The following is a 17,384-nucleotide window of genomic DNA, read 5'->3' on the forward strand; positions in this document are numbered from 1 at the left end:
AAACGTTGTAAATGAAGAAAAGCCAGACCTTGTAGATGATATGCACAGAATAAAAAGACGTGAAATCAAGCCTTAATCTGTGCAACGTACTTTTGCACAGTGATTTCTTTCCTCTAACTGAGTCTTAAAACTCAGTAGGTTCCTGAGCTGAACAAATTCCTCACAGCCCCTTTTGTGTTACTAGGGAAGTTTCTTTATTTCTGTTATCTGAGACATTCCTTGGGACAGCTTTCTGATTCCAGCAACCTCCTAACTCCTAGCAGGCATCTCCTGCCCTCCTGCAGCGAAGTCCCTGTTTGCTTCCTCCCACTCACCCCAGTTTGCTCTCCAGAAGCTTCCCTTAGCTCATCAACTTATCTCACAGAAGGAACAGTCTTGTCTTCCATTCGGGAAATAGAAGCAAAATTTTACTTCTGATAATTACAGGCATTTCCATCATCTTTCACAACTCAGTCTTCATCTGTAAACTTCCAGTCTCATTTTACTTCCTACACATGATCCCATCCTGCTCCTTTTCACATCTACTCATCTGTCCCTTGTCATTGGTCTCTTCCTACTGTCCATTTACTTCCCCATTCACCCTTCAGTTTAACTAATCCTTGGCCATATCATACTCCCTGAGGTGCTGGTTTTTGACTTATTGCTATCTCTTATTTTCACGAATCTCTTATTTTCATGTACTTCTTCCACCCTTTTTATTCCTTATCAGAGTGATCACACAAACTCCACAACTAACTGTTTCCAGCACTCTGAAACACTACTATAATGCTCCTCAGAACATAAAACTGTATTCTTAAAAATCAACATTATACAGATTTCTATAACACTTCAACAGACAAAGCATATTTTCTGACCTTATATCTTGAATTGCTGATCTTCTGTCCCGCTTCTTCCCCCAGATTTTTAGAGAGGTCACAAGCAAGATAATAAATTCTCCATTTTTCATGCCAATAGCTACCATGTCGCCTTCTGGGCTATAACAAACAGTACGAGCTGCGTGTCCTAAGCTGACTTTGTTTAGCATCTTCTGTGTAGAAATAAAAAACCAAAAAAAAGTAAATGTTTCTATTTGTTCCTATTTCAAAAGTGCCTCCTGTTAGCCATCTGCCGCTATTATTCTCAGAATATATTAAAAAAAACAGATTTCCAGTTCGCAACACCACCAAAAGTCTAGGATTCCATTTTTTTTTCCTAAACAACAACGGTTTTCCAACACCTACCTTTTCAGCAATATCCCAGAGTCTTACTGTGCCATCTTCTGCAGCAGAAAGGAAAAAGTCTCTGGAAGGATGTGTCGCTAGGCCCCAGATTGGTCCATCCATATGACCATTAATTAGAATGTTACATGCAGCATTTTTCTCTCCAACTTCAATTATTTCAGCATTTCTTGTCCCAACAAGAATCTTCCCCTTGAACAACAGTGAAAGAATATCTCTAATATAATACATTCACTATTCATGATGAACAGTAATAAAGATACAATCCAAAGCAACAGTACTGTCAAGAACTTTGCTGAAATCAAATAATCAAATCATTAAAGATAATTTATTTTTTAAACTCCTCTATGATTTATTAAAGTACAAAGCTGTAGATAAATAATTATACTATTTCAGTTACTGCTCATGAGTCAGATATTTGAAGTGTGAAAATAGATATTAAATCCTTAGTCTTTAATAAAAATATATACAGAATATTATCTTAAGTTAGACTAAGATCTCCCAAAGTACATTTTTTCCTGCTTAAAATCAGTTGTAGACAACTTCTAGATGTTAATTTCAAATACTAACTATAAAAGAAAGAGGAAGCAAACATTTTAACATATATTTAATGCTATAGATAAATTATAAGCGTTATTATAAAGACATGATGCTTGCTTTACCTTGCCTCTACAAACAGAGCGAACACAGTCTGTCATTTGTCCTGTCTCTAGTCTGAAGGCACGACATCGTTTCAACTCTTGATCCCATAGCTTAACTGCTCCTCCTTCCTTTGAGCTAGGAAAAACAGGAACAAACACGAGTATAATGGCTGGCACAAAAAAGGTAATTAATGCATGAAAGAAATATATTGTTTAATCTAATGAATTGTAAATGAGGCATTTAATTATTGTTTAAATCATTAAAGATTCCATTTGGTTTTACTGAATAGGTAATGTTAATATGCTGAGCCTCCTAGCTAAGCAAGAAATACTGATTCAAAGTCCTTGTCATACTATTCTACAGAACAAGCTGAAATATGATCACTGCTAATATTAGTAAGAATTAGCAGCTCTTAGGGAATCTGACAAGTCAAAGGAATAGTTACACGTGTGAACAAACTGCAATCTTATTATTAAGACAGGCAGAGATTATCAAAATAACATTGAGGGAAACAGGAAAGGTATTTTACTACTGTGAAATAAATATCAAAAGATTTTCACTTTTGCAAAAATTTTGCTATTTTCACTGCTGTGAAATAAATTACAAAGATATGGGAAAAAAAAAATCACATGATGTTAATTGCACAAGATATCCAACTAGTAAGTGTTAATCAGGAAAGCAGTAACTACTTCCCGCCCACCTTCACGAGAACCTTTCTTCCTACTAGCTATTCAGGGATCCAAAAGTGACTACTCTTCTAGCTCTGATGTCTCAACTGCCTATTTATAAAAAAGATGACTCACGGCCTTTCTTTGCCTCCTGTAACGATCAAGCCATCTCTTAATGTGGTATACATTGTGAAAACAGGTCCATTGTGAGCTTTGGCCACAATTCGTATCAACACATGATCTTTCCAGACACAAACATCTCCACTGATGGTACCGGTAAATGTCAAGTTATTCTGAAAAGGGGAAAAACATACTCATGATCTGATTCTGAGTAAGGCAGGAAGAAAAACAATCAGAAATTAAAATCATCACCATTTGCTTTTAGGCTAGATTGCTTTTATTCACTGCTCAAGACAAGAAAATTGTGGGAAGGGTAAGAAGAACCTGTAGAGACAAAACTATGAGCTACTATATTCTTTCTTGAATTCTGAAACATGCTTTCTTGTATCTAATAGGCTCTGCACTGCAAGAAGAAATGCAATGGCTTCAGCTTCAGCCACACGGTTACGTATTTTTTCAGCCTACTAGGTGTGCAAACTGTGGCAAAAAAACCAGAAAACCAAGAACAGCTTTGAGATTTCGCACAGACAGGCAGTTTGCACCCCCTTGCTATGTACATTATGCTTACTCTTCTTTTTGTTGTTAAGTGAAGGTACTCACTGGATTACAGTAACCATTAATTTATGAAGAAAAGTCTGAGTCAACTCAGAACTAAATGCTACCTGTTCTTTATTTCTGCTTCCTGATTTTGAAAAGTAATTCAAATAAATTTAATTATCCCTCATATTTAAGGACAATTTATTAGTACACACTAATTAGCCCACTAATAAAACCAACAGGAACTGGTAATTGAATAAAACTGGTTTAGTAACTTACATGAACAATCCTTAAATTCAGTATCATGCATAACATTTCAGAGTACCAGTACACATGTACAGATTTGGTAAGAACACTTTCCTTGACTGAGGTGGGTTGATGTTCTACGGTTTTTGTTTGTTTGTTTGTTTGTTTGTTTGTTTTATGGGGTGGTGGTGCCCTAATAAGAGAGCAAATAAAAGAGGACTGCAAATGAACTTGGGAGCAAATCTTCTGATTGTCCTCACAGTATGACTGTCTGGTTGTTTCAAACTCCTCTTTAGGAGGACCTGAAATAGATCCTTCTGAGACAAAAATCAAGGAAGAAAAACACTAGATCTGCTCCCTATGCGAAGTATGGGGAACACACCTGGTTTGGTCTGTTCAATTCGCACAGCTCTTTGAACCCCCATGCAAGCTTCTCATCCTCAAACAACCTCACACCATATTCCAAAACATGCAGCATAAAGCCTGATTTTCATGCTAAGACTCTGTTCCTCCAAAATAAAGTTCACAGAGATTTTCCAAACCCCAGACTAATGCCTGGGCTGTGCATCATTTAACAGCTACCATTTGGAAGATGTCTTACTGCTTTGTAAGTCTGTCTCTTCTTCTATTTTTAGAAGAACCCAAGAGAGACAGACACCACTCTGGGAAAGAAAGAATCTCACAAAAAATTAATCCATGAGCCATTCACAGTTTGAAAAATCAAAATCAACACTATAAATTCAGTCTGGACCCACAGGCAGATCAGCAAGCAAGACAGTAATGCACGTCATAAAAGAGAAGAACCACTTCCCAAAAGAAATATGTATCTATCTGCCCAGCCAAAAGGGTGAGTGCTCTTCATACAGAGCAACTCCTGAAACGGCGAAGACGATGAACTTCGCAACAAGGTCTGCATCTGTCAAAAGAACCCCAAAGCAAAACACAACTCTACTGCAGATGTCTGACAGTCATAGATGTTAATGAATGCCCCAAGACAATCCGCACTGAGATCACCCATGAGTAATAATACATACAGATTATAACACAATCACCCTTATGTGGGCATAAAATTATCCTCCGTTCTACTGTTTGGTTCCTGCAGTCTAGAGTCAACTTTGTTTTACCTAGATTAAATACAAAGCAGCATATTATCAGCCCAAAGCACCTATGGTTTTTTGCCTTTTGAGAACACATAAGTCCATAATCCACATTTTTTTATGTTCTAAAGAAAGCTGGTACTAGTTCTAACTAGCAGGCATGTATTAGAAACATGAAACTGAGCTTAGTGAAACAATTGACATACTCATTAGCAGGTTAGAAAAGTCTCACTGACCTGAATAAAGGCAGAAGAGTGAGAAAATTTTTGTCTGTACGCATTTCAAAATAGTTTGTTAAGGTACTTACCGCTCCAAAAGCTACAGATAGCATCGTTTGCATGCGGGCATCTTCTATGGAGCTGAGCAGCCCTTTTTTACTGAGAAGAGCTCTTCCAGCCAGCGTCCAGAACCTCACATGTTTTACTCCCACAGAAACAAACTGGGTATCTGAATCTGGTCTGAATTCTGCTACAAATATACGCTGGTTATGACCAGCCCGGCTGGCAATTTTGGCACCTGGCAGAAACGAAATGGACATTTTGAATTCACTGAGAAAAATATACATTTCCTGGTTAAAAAATATAAAAATTATGGAGAATTATGAGTTATCCAAATCCACACAGGTTGTGAAAAAAAGCACAAATTGCTCCTAAACTAAAACTAAATTAAGATGCAAATTAAAAAAAAAAGATCATTTAATAAGACCCAGAAGCAAAGCGTAGCAACTAATGAAGGAGCCATCTACTTATAATTTTCAATTTCTTCAGGACTATAAAAGACTTAGGAGCTCAGAGCTAAGTCAGTTTCCATCCTCTCTTAAATTCCTAGGACTCCTCTGAAAATCCCAAACTCTGGGGAAATAATGAGAGACTAAAGAATGACTTCTCTGCAAGTTCTGCCCAAAGTTTTCTATCTTTCTGCAGAAAATGCAGAAACTGGCTTAATTACACATGGTCTTAGATTCAAAGGTAATGCTTTTCCAGTCTCTTCAGATCTAGCAGACAAGCTGTGATGGATCCCTTTTTATTAGGTTGATAGCTGATCGTTCAACTTCTGAGAGATACCAGCTGATCAACAGAAAACTCTGAAGAAAGAGGAAATTAACCACTAAGACTAGAGAATTGGGTTCATATTCTGGGCATGACTTTGCCAGACAGAAAAGAGATGAGAAAAGGAGCTGGCCAAATCATTTTAGCCTAAATCCAAAGTCCGAAGGCAGTCTGAAAACCTGTAGTATAGCTGAAGACACAGCTACACAGAGGAGCTGCACTGGTATCACATTTCTTCAATTTGCAATTTTGGGCAGATAATTTCAGGAACAAAGAAGATTTTTTTAAAGAGTTTTTAAACAAACAGCAAAGAAATTACTGAAAAAAATATGAGTTAAGACGGCAATTTTCTATTATTCTAACTGGAAATCAGTGAATTGTCTTGACTTTTACACAAGAGTCCCAAAGGAGATACATTCAGCAGTTATTATAAGTCCATTCATTTTTCCTCTTCTTCTACAGTGCATAGTGCACAGAATTTATTGTAATAATTTTCAGTGGGCTGATATATACAATTGCTCTCGACTGAAGCCAACTTGCCTCTGAGATTATAAACACATTCCACATAATCAATCACTTCCCTACCTTCCTGCCACTTCCAAATGGTAATGGTATGTTCGGGATCCAGCCCTACAGAGAGCAGCAGTTTGCCAGTGGCACTGAAACTGACTGAGCAAACGCCCTTTGAATGGTAGCACCGCAGCACCGACAGCGTCTGTTTGTTCATTGCATCCCACACATGAATAGAAGGAGCTGTAGCTACACAAATAGAAAAACACATAATCAGTATACATCCTGAAAATGTCTAATGATTTGCTCATTGAAGAAGCGTATGCTTTTATAACACAAATAAAATTGTGCTGGTCAGACAGAAAGAAACATAAGAAAGAAAAGAAAGGAGATTCTGGCCTCCCATTAGAAACCAATTTACAGGATCTTTAGGTAGGACTAAGAAGTTGGCCTTATTACACTACTGGAGATGAAAACCTTGTTTAACCTGTTCCTGGACTTCTGAGGCACCGCAGAAGTTCTGAAAGCAAGTCATCTTCTCCTGTTTTTCTGCTGCTAAAATTTAGCTCAGCTTGCTAACTCAAAAACTTTCATAAATATTGAGTAGGTCATCAAGAATTTAATTTCTACACGGAGCTTTTCTGGACAACTGACAGCTACAAAGAAATTAGTTTACAGTGCAAGGCCAAAATCTCCTTTTCTACAAAATGCCATCTGTCTGAAACGCATGCTCTCTTAGTAGAACATGAGTTGACTAATCAGTTTGCTTACTGATGTAGAAGAGTTAGAATTTTTAATTTAGTTTGCATTGTTTGGACTGCAAGCTCTTTGCAGTACTGTCCGTCCTTCCATGCTGCTAATGTATGCAATTATTTCTATTATGATGACAACTATTTTTTCCAAATGCAAAGCCTTCTCCAAACATCTTGCAATTCACGTATAGTTTGCAATCTCTGAATAGCATCTAGGGTGTTTCCAGGACAGTAAGATCTCCTCTCAAGCTTCTTTACCTCCAATCTCCAGTATATCTGACTGGAGAGTCTGAAGGTTATTCGTTACTGTCGTAGATGCCAATTCATATAAACCAAACTCTCCTTCAGCTCCATGCTTTTTGTTTCTCATCAGCTAAATCTAGTCCCTCAAAGGCACACATATATGATGGGAAACAGCAGGCACAGGGATCTAAGTAAAATTTTAGCCACATGAAATGAAGTTTTTGAGCACAATTCCACAGCCGTTACAAAACAGTCTTTAGAACATCTTCCTAATTTCTTGTGTTTCCCATTGTAATTTCCTCTCATGGCACCAACATGCTGTTATTGTCACCTTTTGAGAGGTACTACAGTATAGCCGTTAAAACAAAGGGCACGGGCTGGCAACAACTGGCATGTCTCAAAATTTTCAGCGAACTCCTTGCTGTTTCTATGAAAAGTTGTGGGAACGGAAAGCTTCATTAGGGTTCTGATTTTCCCCTTCAGCACTCCCCTGGGTAAAACTCTCTATTGCCCTTGATCTGTGCGCCCCCTCTATAATCTTGTCCAATTTTTTTTCTTTTGGGTGGCAGACAGAAATTTTCACCTAGATTTCATGAATAGGACTCACAAAACCTTTCAGAGCAGGATCTGCAAGACAGAGAAGGTGGACACTTCAGTCCTCCTACTGGATGGTGTTCTGAAAGTCTGTGTCCTGCCACTGCATCCTGCTTGTGGAGCACTCCAGCTGCTTAACATCTGCTCTCGCATGAGATTTTCTAAAGAGTCAAGTTAGATAAAACTACCATGGGCTGGCAGGACAAAAAGTATCTTCAATAAGATGAAGCAAATCTTTACCAAGTAATTACGAAACTTAATTTGCCATTCCAGCCTATTACAAACATTACGGCTTCAAGCATAGACAAGAGCATATTTGATCTAGAAAAGCAAAAGTTGTCAATAAGAAAGGTGCCAAATAACCATCAATAAATTTTAAGTGAAACTATGCCACTGTCTAATGAAGACAGGCAGCATCTTGATTTCCATACTAACGGTTCCATAAAGAAGTAAAAAAGTAAAAGTGCTGGTTTCAGGCAGTGACAACAAAATTCTGCAGCAAACACAAGCTTGGACTAAAGTTGCAGCAGAAAGAAGGCAAGTGAGAGAGGGAAAATCTCCAGGCATTATATGCAGGACTAGAGATGTTCTTTCATATAAACAAGAGTAGCATCATTGTCTCTCTTGAACAGTTTAAATGTGTCTGAAAAGGTACCTATATTCTTCCTCCCATCCTTAGAGCAAGCACAATTAGGCATATTTAAAAGAAGTCCACATACATTAAACATCCCATTATACGTTTGTTCTCCAGAGAACAAGCTTTAGATCCACATGAAGATTATTACACTTTCTAGGTACACATTAACACACATTTATGCATCTCTGAAGATTTGTCACAAGACAGTTATGGCTGCTCAACAATGAACTCACTCACACATGATGGTGTTGAATTTTTAAGATTACAGTTGAAAAACCAGCATATTAATAAAAAAAAATAGCTCAGTCAAGACCATCAAAGACCCAAAATGATACAGAAAAAAAAACTGAACTGACATCATAATAAGCATTTTGGATCAGTGGTAAGAACTGCATGACGATTATACATAAATGTGAAAGGTGATTTTTTTTCACTCAGTCACCTAGGCCTCCTCAATGGAATTTACTTTAGAAATACATGTTTAAAATTATACTCAATTGAGTGTCTAAACCAAATGTTAATTGTCAGCCCCAACATGTCTACAAAACCTGCAAGTGTACACAGGAATTCTACAAGCAGCAGTATGTATTAGAAATTACTATCACTGGGCAGAAAGAAGGGAATATGCTACAACAAAAGTAGTTTTTAAGTGTTTTCTAACATTTTAAATGTTTCTGTATGTACAAATTACTGAGCTGTTGTGGTTTATATTCAGTGCTGACAGTAATATGCCTGATACAGGGTTTTAATAAACTAAAAATGAATTCACGTCACTTATTGCTCTATAAAGCTGTAGACGGCTACTATATAGGCTAACTACACCTGAAGATGTTAAAATTTTATTTCCCTTACCTGACATATCTGCTGAGTCTCCTGTAATGGAAAAGCAGCAGAAAAATAATTAGACCAGAAATATGATAACTGCTAAAGAAAATATATTCCACATTTAGTGTAATTTCTTAACACATGTTGATGTCCTCTCTTTGCATTGCAGCAGCACCAATACTGCTTTTAGTGTTAAAGATGAACAATCACTGATAAAAGGTGGTCACATCAGAAATAAAAATTTGTAGAAAGAATATATTTTGATTTCCATTTTGAGTTACAACACAAAAATCTAGTTATAGTGTATGTTAGGTCTCGGCAAAACTAAATAAAAAAACATATTTTGCGTGTTACTGATATTTTAACAAATTAACTGAAAAAAAAATTGCTAATTTTTGTTCTGCCATGAAGTAATGTTTGAGTCTGATCTTGACAAGAAGCAAATAGACACGTGCTCTTCTATAGGAGCACTAAGAAATCAGGATTATAAAGGTTCAGCTATTGGGAAGTATTACCGAGATTGCACAACAGCATTATAGTTTAAAAACACTTGAAATTATGTTTCTGTAAATCTTTTGAGGATTTAAATCACAATGTTGAAGCTATGTTTGTGCCAGTCATATCACCGGGAAAGCAGCAGCAGTTAAGTGTGTTCTTTACAATGTTCTTTACAGAGCATCTACTCCTTAACATCTGTTCAGAGTCTAAAAACACAGGTTGTCTGAAGATATTTTCCTTCCACCTAGTTTTTCAGATTTAATTTTCTACCTAAAAATATGTTTTATAGTTTAATTTTTAAGTGTTATCTGCTCCCAATCTGTATGCCTTAATCCACATTATAAAACAATTTAAATTGTTCTACTGCTAGTTGTTAGAAATTATTATGAAATAAAAAAGCGTTAAGGGTCCTGTGTTTCTTCTTGGGTAAGATGAACACTAAAGAAAATCCAGGCAAATAAATTTTCACATTATGCCTACATTCTTCCTGTATATTATATTATATAGACAGGTAAACAGGGCCAGATTAAGAAATAAACTAAAAAGCAATGAAAAAACAAACTCTTAAAGACAATAAAAGGTCTGTAAATCCTACAAGTGTTCTTTGCAATCAAACCACAGGCCAAAGTCTGCTGATAATGTTTGCATTTAAATAATTTTCATTAATGATTTCTTTAATTGATTTGAGGCAAGAAACTAACCAAAAAATGAAGCTATTTTAGCTAATCAGTTACTACTATCAATGAGACAATTTTAATGAGATGTACACCTAAAAATCCAGAAGAGAGAAGGAAGCAGGTAATAAATTCTGAAAAATTGACCTTATGCAGATTAAACATCTAAAAAAACCTACAGGAAAAAAAAAAAGCACACTATTCCAGCTGAAGAAACTAAGGTGATTTTTTTGTATTCTATGCAGTATGGAAGAAAATACGGGTTTGAATCTGCTGCGAAACAACTGAAGGTATGAAAACTGCAGTTGGAGTGGACTACAAGTCACACTGTCCTGCCAAATTTAGAAACAGCAGTATTAGTTCAGCTATGTGGATGCACAGTGGGTTTTTTTCTGGTTTTCCTTCTTTTTTTTTAAACCTACTTACTTCACAGATCAATTTTAATGCTAGTATGAAACATAAAACACTTCCCTGTACGTTTAAATTTATCTATAGGGAAACACCGTTAGAGTTTGGGTTCTTCCTAGAATAATACAACTATGTATTATCAAAACACCAAGTAAGTATTTTAATCTGCCTGATGAGATAAAACCAACATAAAGTGACATCTATTTTAAGAATTCAGGGTTCAGTTCATAAAGAGATGGATAGCTTAATTAAGCTTCTTTGGAAGGGCTATGAGTCTTTGGAAGGCCTAACACACAGTGATAGTTAAATAAAAATAGGCTAATTTCACGGGGCTTAAGATTTCTATAAAAATATTTTTGATAACACTCCAAACAATAGATAAGCTTAATCTTCTGTTATGCCTCATTGGTTTTTGTTCTACTCTATTAAATTACGCTAGAAGAAACACATAAAGAGGACAGGTAACTGAGTAACACTCATACAACGGAGATAGCATAATCAAAAATATTTGTGATTTATCATGAACTTGCAAGGCCCTAGTTGCATGCTCTTATGTTAATTTCTTTTTACAAAAATACAAACATACCTACTTGGCCAGTTGCCACTATGTTGGTAAACTTGGGGTGCTGATTTACAGTGAGGCACAAAATATCATCATTGTGTTCCTGGTAAAAAGACTGAGATCCTGAAAAAAAAAAAAAAGAAGTCCATCTTTAATTAAAACACTTATACACACATAGACACGGTTAATGTTCGAAAAATTTATAACAATTGTAAGAAAACAGCACTACAGTGATGTTGCAGTTTGGAGCTTAAAAGCAGAAAACAGAAACTCCTATTTTTTTTTCATCTTGATTTTACCACATAGCACTCAATAACTCTGAACTATTACCTCATTTTTTCTACATCAAATTGCTTAAATATCACAGAAAAAAAATGGCACTCTTTAAAAGATCTAAGTTATCCAAACTAAATTGATTGTTGGGAATGAAGTTCTGTGACACAGAGGACTGAAAAGTAAACCAAACAAAAACCAATTATTCTAGTCTTAGGAAAAACATTAAACAACTATAATTTTTAGGTTGTTTTAGTTTCTGTGATCATTTTAGCAAGCAAAGTTAAGATTCAGAAAGTTAATACCAAAATAATCACATTTTCTCTTCTTTCAAAATTCAGTCATCAGAAATATTGCAATACATTTAGTTTGCTTATGCATTATGAAACATCTCTGCAGACTGTTTTTTTTTGCAACAAATAATAATAATTTTCCCAAATACTTTTATAAGATTTAAAGCATACCATTGACTTCACAAATTATAAGTCCGTGTGTGTGAAGAAATATTTCTCCTCACGTGGTTTTTCTCCTACCTGTTGCCACATTATACAAGATCCCAACAGACGCAGTATGGTATATTACATCAGCACCGTCATTCAAATAGTGCACATTGTTTCTGCAGTCCTTGCCTCGGTACCCAAAAACAAGCTCCAAAATCAGGTCCTAAGAAAGATATTTACATCTATTAGATACTCAAAACCTTAAAGCAATTATGAACTTTATAATCTTTTCTAGGATTTTATTTTTCAAATACGTCCTTATGCAGTACAGGAAAAGGAGATCAATGATGCCTCAAGCCAACAGAAACCGAGATCCTGCCCCTGTCACCTTACATTGCTATTTATTTTTGTTGCACACAGTTATGTCATACATCTCCTCTGTTTGGCGGATGCTGTAGAATATTTATATGTCCACGAACACATACATATACACAGAAAGAGAAACTCATATGCATGCATATAAATAAATAAATCGCAGAGAGACAAGAAGAACACAGCTCTGTTTCTTGATATCTTCTGCATCAAAAAAGAATGACAAAAGAATGGTCCACAATCTAACTCCAGCTGTCAATAAGGAATTTTAGGCTGTTTTTCAGCTTTCCTACAACACTGATGGCAAAATGCAATTTTTAACGCTATAAAGAATCATAGAATGGCTTTGGCTGGAAAGGACCTTAAAGATCATCTTATTCCAACCTACCTGCATGGGCAGGGAAAACTTCCACTACGTTAGGCTCAAAGCCTCATCCAACCCAGCCTTGAGCACCTCCTGGGATAGGACATCCATGACTTCTCTGGGCAATACGCTCCAGAGCCTCATCACCCTCACAGTAAAAATTCCTCCTAATATCTAATCTAAACCTACCCTCTTTCAGCTTAAAACTGTTACCCCTCATCCTATAACTGCACTCCCTGATAAAGAGCGCCTCTCCAGCTTTCCTACAGACTCCCTTTTTGTACTGGAAGGCTGCCGGAAGGTCTCCGTGAAGCCTTCTCCAGGCTGAACAGGACCAACTCTCACAGCCTGTCCTTGGATGCGAAATGCTCCAGCTCTCCGATCATCTTCGCGGCTCTCCTCTGGACTCGCTTTAATAGATCTATGTCTTTCCTGTGCTGAAGACTCCAGAACTGAACGCAGTAGTCCAGGTGAGGTCTCACAAGAGTGGAGTAAAGGGGAAGAATCACCTCCCTTGACCTGCCGCTCACACTTCTTTTGATGCAGCCCAGCATACTGTTGGCTTTCTGGGCTGCAAACGCACATTTCCAGATCATGTTGAGCTGTTCATCCACCAGCACTCTCAAGTGCCTGACCTAAAGGCATCATTAACATATTTTAAAAAATTATTTTATTTTTAAAACTGTTAACAATGATGGGTTTTAAACAAAGCTTTAAAATAAAAGCAAAAGAAATTGCAGTAAAAGATGCTTAGTTTTATTAGCAATAATAAACCTATTTACAATCCAATAATCTAAAAAGGACATATTGCTTTCTATACACTGCATTTAAAAGGTTTTACTGTTAGTAAGAACTAACTCATGCTCCATATTGTTTGCAAGAAAAAGTAATAATCAGGCTTTTTCAGATTTACCAAAAAAAGAAAATTCTCTCCCACTCTTTTTTCTGTCTCTTTACTCACTATTCAATACTTCTATCTCTGATACATTTAGAATGAAACAATCATTTTATATGTCCACAAATGTGTCCATTCCTGGCAAAAAAAAAAAAAAAGTCCTAAAAGCAGAAGAAGAGGAGACGAATGTTTTTCTTACCTCTATAGGTCTCTTTTTTTTCCCAACATTGTTTGTTTGAAGTTTCTCCGGCTGTGGCAATGCCCTACTAACTGGTGGTCTGAAATAAAGAACTGTGAATAAGAGAAGGCTGTCCGTCACCCATTCCATACTAACACAGTACCTTCCAACCTCCTACTGCATATGGAAAACTTACAGCCATATACTACTTAACTTATATTTGTATTAATCTTCTAAATATACATTCCTCTGTCAAAAGAAAAATACCCACCTTTGTTTAACATGCTAGGTTTTATGACAATTCGTCAATAATCCATGAGGTTAACAGAAAACTTTTGTTTATAATGAATGACCACTGATATAATATTCTTAGCTTTTTCATACCATATTCTTAAGGTACTGAAGCTACTTCCCTCTTCTCTGTAACAATTTTTATTGGATAAACTCTAAAGGCTTACCTGATTAATCTAAATACTTAAGATAATCAATCATTCCTGTGGCCACAACTTTTCCTATTGTTGTAATAGTTTGTAAAGAATTCTGGGTCCACTTGCCCATCCACTCTTACATTGCCAGAAACGAGATATCGATCAATGCTTAGTTGGAAGCAAGGCATCACTATGCAACTGCAGGACCACTGGGCACAACTTATGTTCCACTGTTCTGAATAGCCCAATTTACTTAAGAAGTCTCAATTAGATATGTTTGATAAATATTTGTAACATGTCTTTCAGATTATGCTCAACTGCTCATATACAAAGAAACATGGAAACAAATCAAAATTAAGCAATTGTTCCTAGTAATTTGCAGGAGCACTGGTTGTTGATTCAATATTTACAGTACATGCAGCCAAGAAAAGAAACCTCTAAGTTTGACCCTTTAAAAAAATAAAATTTAAGAATTAGTTTAAACATAAGTTTAACACATAGATTCAATGAAATCCAGATTATTTAAACCAGCAGGCAGTGTGACAAACTAATATAACACATAAAGCAACAAGTCAGCTCTCTTTCATATACCCTTTTTAGTATGATGCACTTTTAATTCCATCTCTGCTGCTTTATGATGACTTTGACGCAAAATAATCACCATGTCTTTTCTAATAACAATAGACTATGATTTGTTTGTTCACTGTATATTTTAAACTACATTTGCAAAGTGTCTTTTCGGTTACTCAAATAAAAAATAATTTTCTGAGCTTTATTTTTTCATTTTCCCTGTCTAATTTTAAAACCATTTACACATTGCAGGGATAAGTATCACTATCAAAAGATTTGTACGTAAAAGAAAACACTCTCAGTAAGTCACAGTGTTTATTATATTAAATATATACGGAGAGAGGTCACCTACAGTTTGGCAGAGGGAAAGATCTTTGACCACATCTGTTCCCTACCTTCACAGCAGTTGAGCAATTCCGGTTACAAATACACTGATCAAGAGATAACAAGAACCTCTCAGTGCTACAGAAGCCTTCTTATCACTGTGTGCTACTCAAATCAAATCCAACCAAGTAAAACTACTGAAATACATAGACAAAAATTGAAAGGCACATATTCTGTATGAGGAATGGGCTTTCTGAAAGCACTTCAGTGATAAAGAGAATAAAAACCTGCCCTTATTCATTTAAGTAAATAAAAAGACAAAAAGAAACTAATACAGCCCAAGTCAAATTAAAATTTGCCAGGGATCAGAATTAGACAGCTTCATCTGAGATAAAATTTACAATAAGATTCTCCTCTTCTCTTGTAAAGAATAACTTGCTTTTTTCCAGTATCTTTTTTGAAATGGTCACACTGACCTCCCAAAATATTAACAAAAAAGGCTTTGTTTGGCTTTTGCAATGGTTTTTTGGTTGTTTCTTTTTTGGGGGGGGAGGAGGGAATTGCTGTTTTTTATTTATATAAGTACTGTTCAAAATGGAACAAATTCTAGTGCTTACAATTTCTGAAGTTAAATGGCAAAATAATAACCAGTTCTCTGCCTGTGCAACCTAAAGTGTTTGAAGAATGAACAGGATGAAGAACTTAAATGAATTGCACATACCCATGATTGTACATACACTGGTTTTTTTTGTCCAAGTATTATAATTATTGAAATACATATAATACCTGATCTGTGTAACAGGTTGAAGTTCATTTATAACAGTATTAAGAGCTGTAATTTTTTTTTCCTACACACAGTTTATTACTTTGAATTGTAATTAAAATTCCTTATTTTCTTTGATACCTCTGTAATTGCTGCAAATTTATTAGGTAACTAGGAGCACACTTATCAATGCAAGAACTTCCTTCAAAAATGCTCGTACAGAAGTGGTTCTTTTCACTTACATAATGTTGACTTTATATACTTTTTTAAATTAAACAAACGTAACATGTACCTTTCCTTCTTTAAACATGGAAATAAGGAACTATGTGAAGTGCTGAAAACTGGAATACTGTGTATCAGTGATTCTGTTAGTCCTAACCATTAATTGCCCCAGGAATGAGAGAGAAAAAAAAGTGGAACCTAAAATAAACAGCATCAATGTTCACTAGTTTCCCACTGTCATGTTACTTCTCTCATCTCAGGTAGCAGCTATAAAATCAAAGAGCAAGTACAGCAGGGATGTGAGACAGGCATGCTATTTGTTGTGTGTGTTGCTTTTACTGGCATGTTGTAGAACTCAAAAAGGCTGCTGTTGTAAAAAAAATCCAGCTGCCAACGACATGTTAAGGACAAAACAGAAAATCACAATGCCACCTTACTCAGCTGGGAAGCATTAACAACCAAGATATGATTGCCAGTCTACTCATACACCAGCAGAAATAAATCCAAACTTTCTTGAAGAAAGTATAAAAAGATACGCTCCTCTTGCAGCTCCAGGGAGTCTTCCTAGCTGAAAGAGAAGCCCTTCAAATAGCAAGGAAATCTTTAAATGTAGTTTCCTTTAGATTACATTGCACCAAGCATATGGAACAAGAACATAAGAGTCTAGATCTAGTTCTTGCAGCAGTTTCTCTATTACTTTGAAAGACTACTATGAAGCAGATCAGTAACTAATAATCACTTTTGGAAAAAAAAGTCCATGAAAAGTAGCACAAGAGGAAATTACAACTTTGGATCAAAGACCGGGGAATACTATGCCTTACCATCAAAAAACACCTGATCTGAAGCAAGAAGTCAAAACTGTAGGGAACTGAAAATCCAGTTCTCTTGGGACAATTCCTAAAAATCTCTCCATGGAAATATTTTGACACCCATCTCAATTTAGAGCTGCTAAAAAGAAGAAAAAAAAGGCACTTCCTGAAACATTACTATTTAGGAGGAACAGTGTATGTTTATCAGCTGTCAGAGGCTGGTGCTGCTTGACTGTTATTGCAAAGACAACTAAAAAACTGAGATTGGGGTCAGGAGAGAGTCAAAGAAATAAAAAGGATATATCTAAAAGAGCAGGGGAAATTACTACAGTTATGTTTGAGGCAAAGGAAATTAAAAGTAGCTTCAAAAAGTTTTGAACCTTAAAAAAAATCCTAGGCAACCAAACAAAAACAAACTGCCAAAATGAAGGTTAATATCAGTGTGAAAGATGCAGACAGCTCTCAAG

General features: G+C 35.9%; 1 protein-coding gene across 2 annotated transcripts in view; it reads right to left on the reverse strand.

The window, feature by feature from the left end:
* Nucleotides 1-17,384, reverse strand: part of EML5 (EMAP like 5) — a 112,538-nt gene that overhangs the window by 12,136 nt on the left and 83,018 nt on the right. The window contains exons 30-39 of one of the 2 annotated variants that reach the window (XM_054067286.1): nt 13,823-13,901; nt 12,086-12,215; nt 11,304-11,402; nt 9,165-9,185; nt 6,162-6,335; nt 4,835-5,043; nt 2,663-2,820; nt 1,880-1,994; nt 1,221-1,409; nt 855-1,027 (exon numbers count right to left, since the gene is read on the reverse strand). In XM_054067286.1, coding sequence (XP_053923261.1) covers nt 855-1,027; nt 1,221-1,409; nt 1,880-1,994; nt 2,663-2,820; nt 4,835-5,043; nt 6,162-6,335; nt 9,165-9,185; nt 11,304-11,402; nt 12,086-12,215; nt 13,823-13,901 — 1,347 coding nt within the window. The remainder of the gene's footprint in view (nt 1-854; nt 1,028-1,220; nt 1,410-1,879; nt 1,995-2,662; nt 2,821-4,834; nt 5,044-6,161; nt 6,336-9,164; nt 9,186-11,303; nt 11,403-12,085; nt 12,216-13,822; nt 13,902-17,384) is intronic. The other variant, XM_054067287.1, reaches the window with a different exon arrangement.

This window comes from Cuculus canorus, chromosome 5 (genome assembly GCF_017976375.1).
Source record: "Cuculus canorus isolate bCucCan1 chromosome 5, bCucCan1.pri, whole genome shotgun sequence".
Classification (NCBI taxonomy): domain Eukaryota; kingdom Metazoa; phylum Chordata; class Aves; order Cuculiformes; family Cuculidae; genus Cuculus; species Cuculus canorus.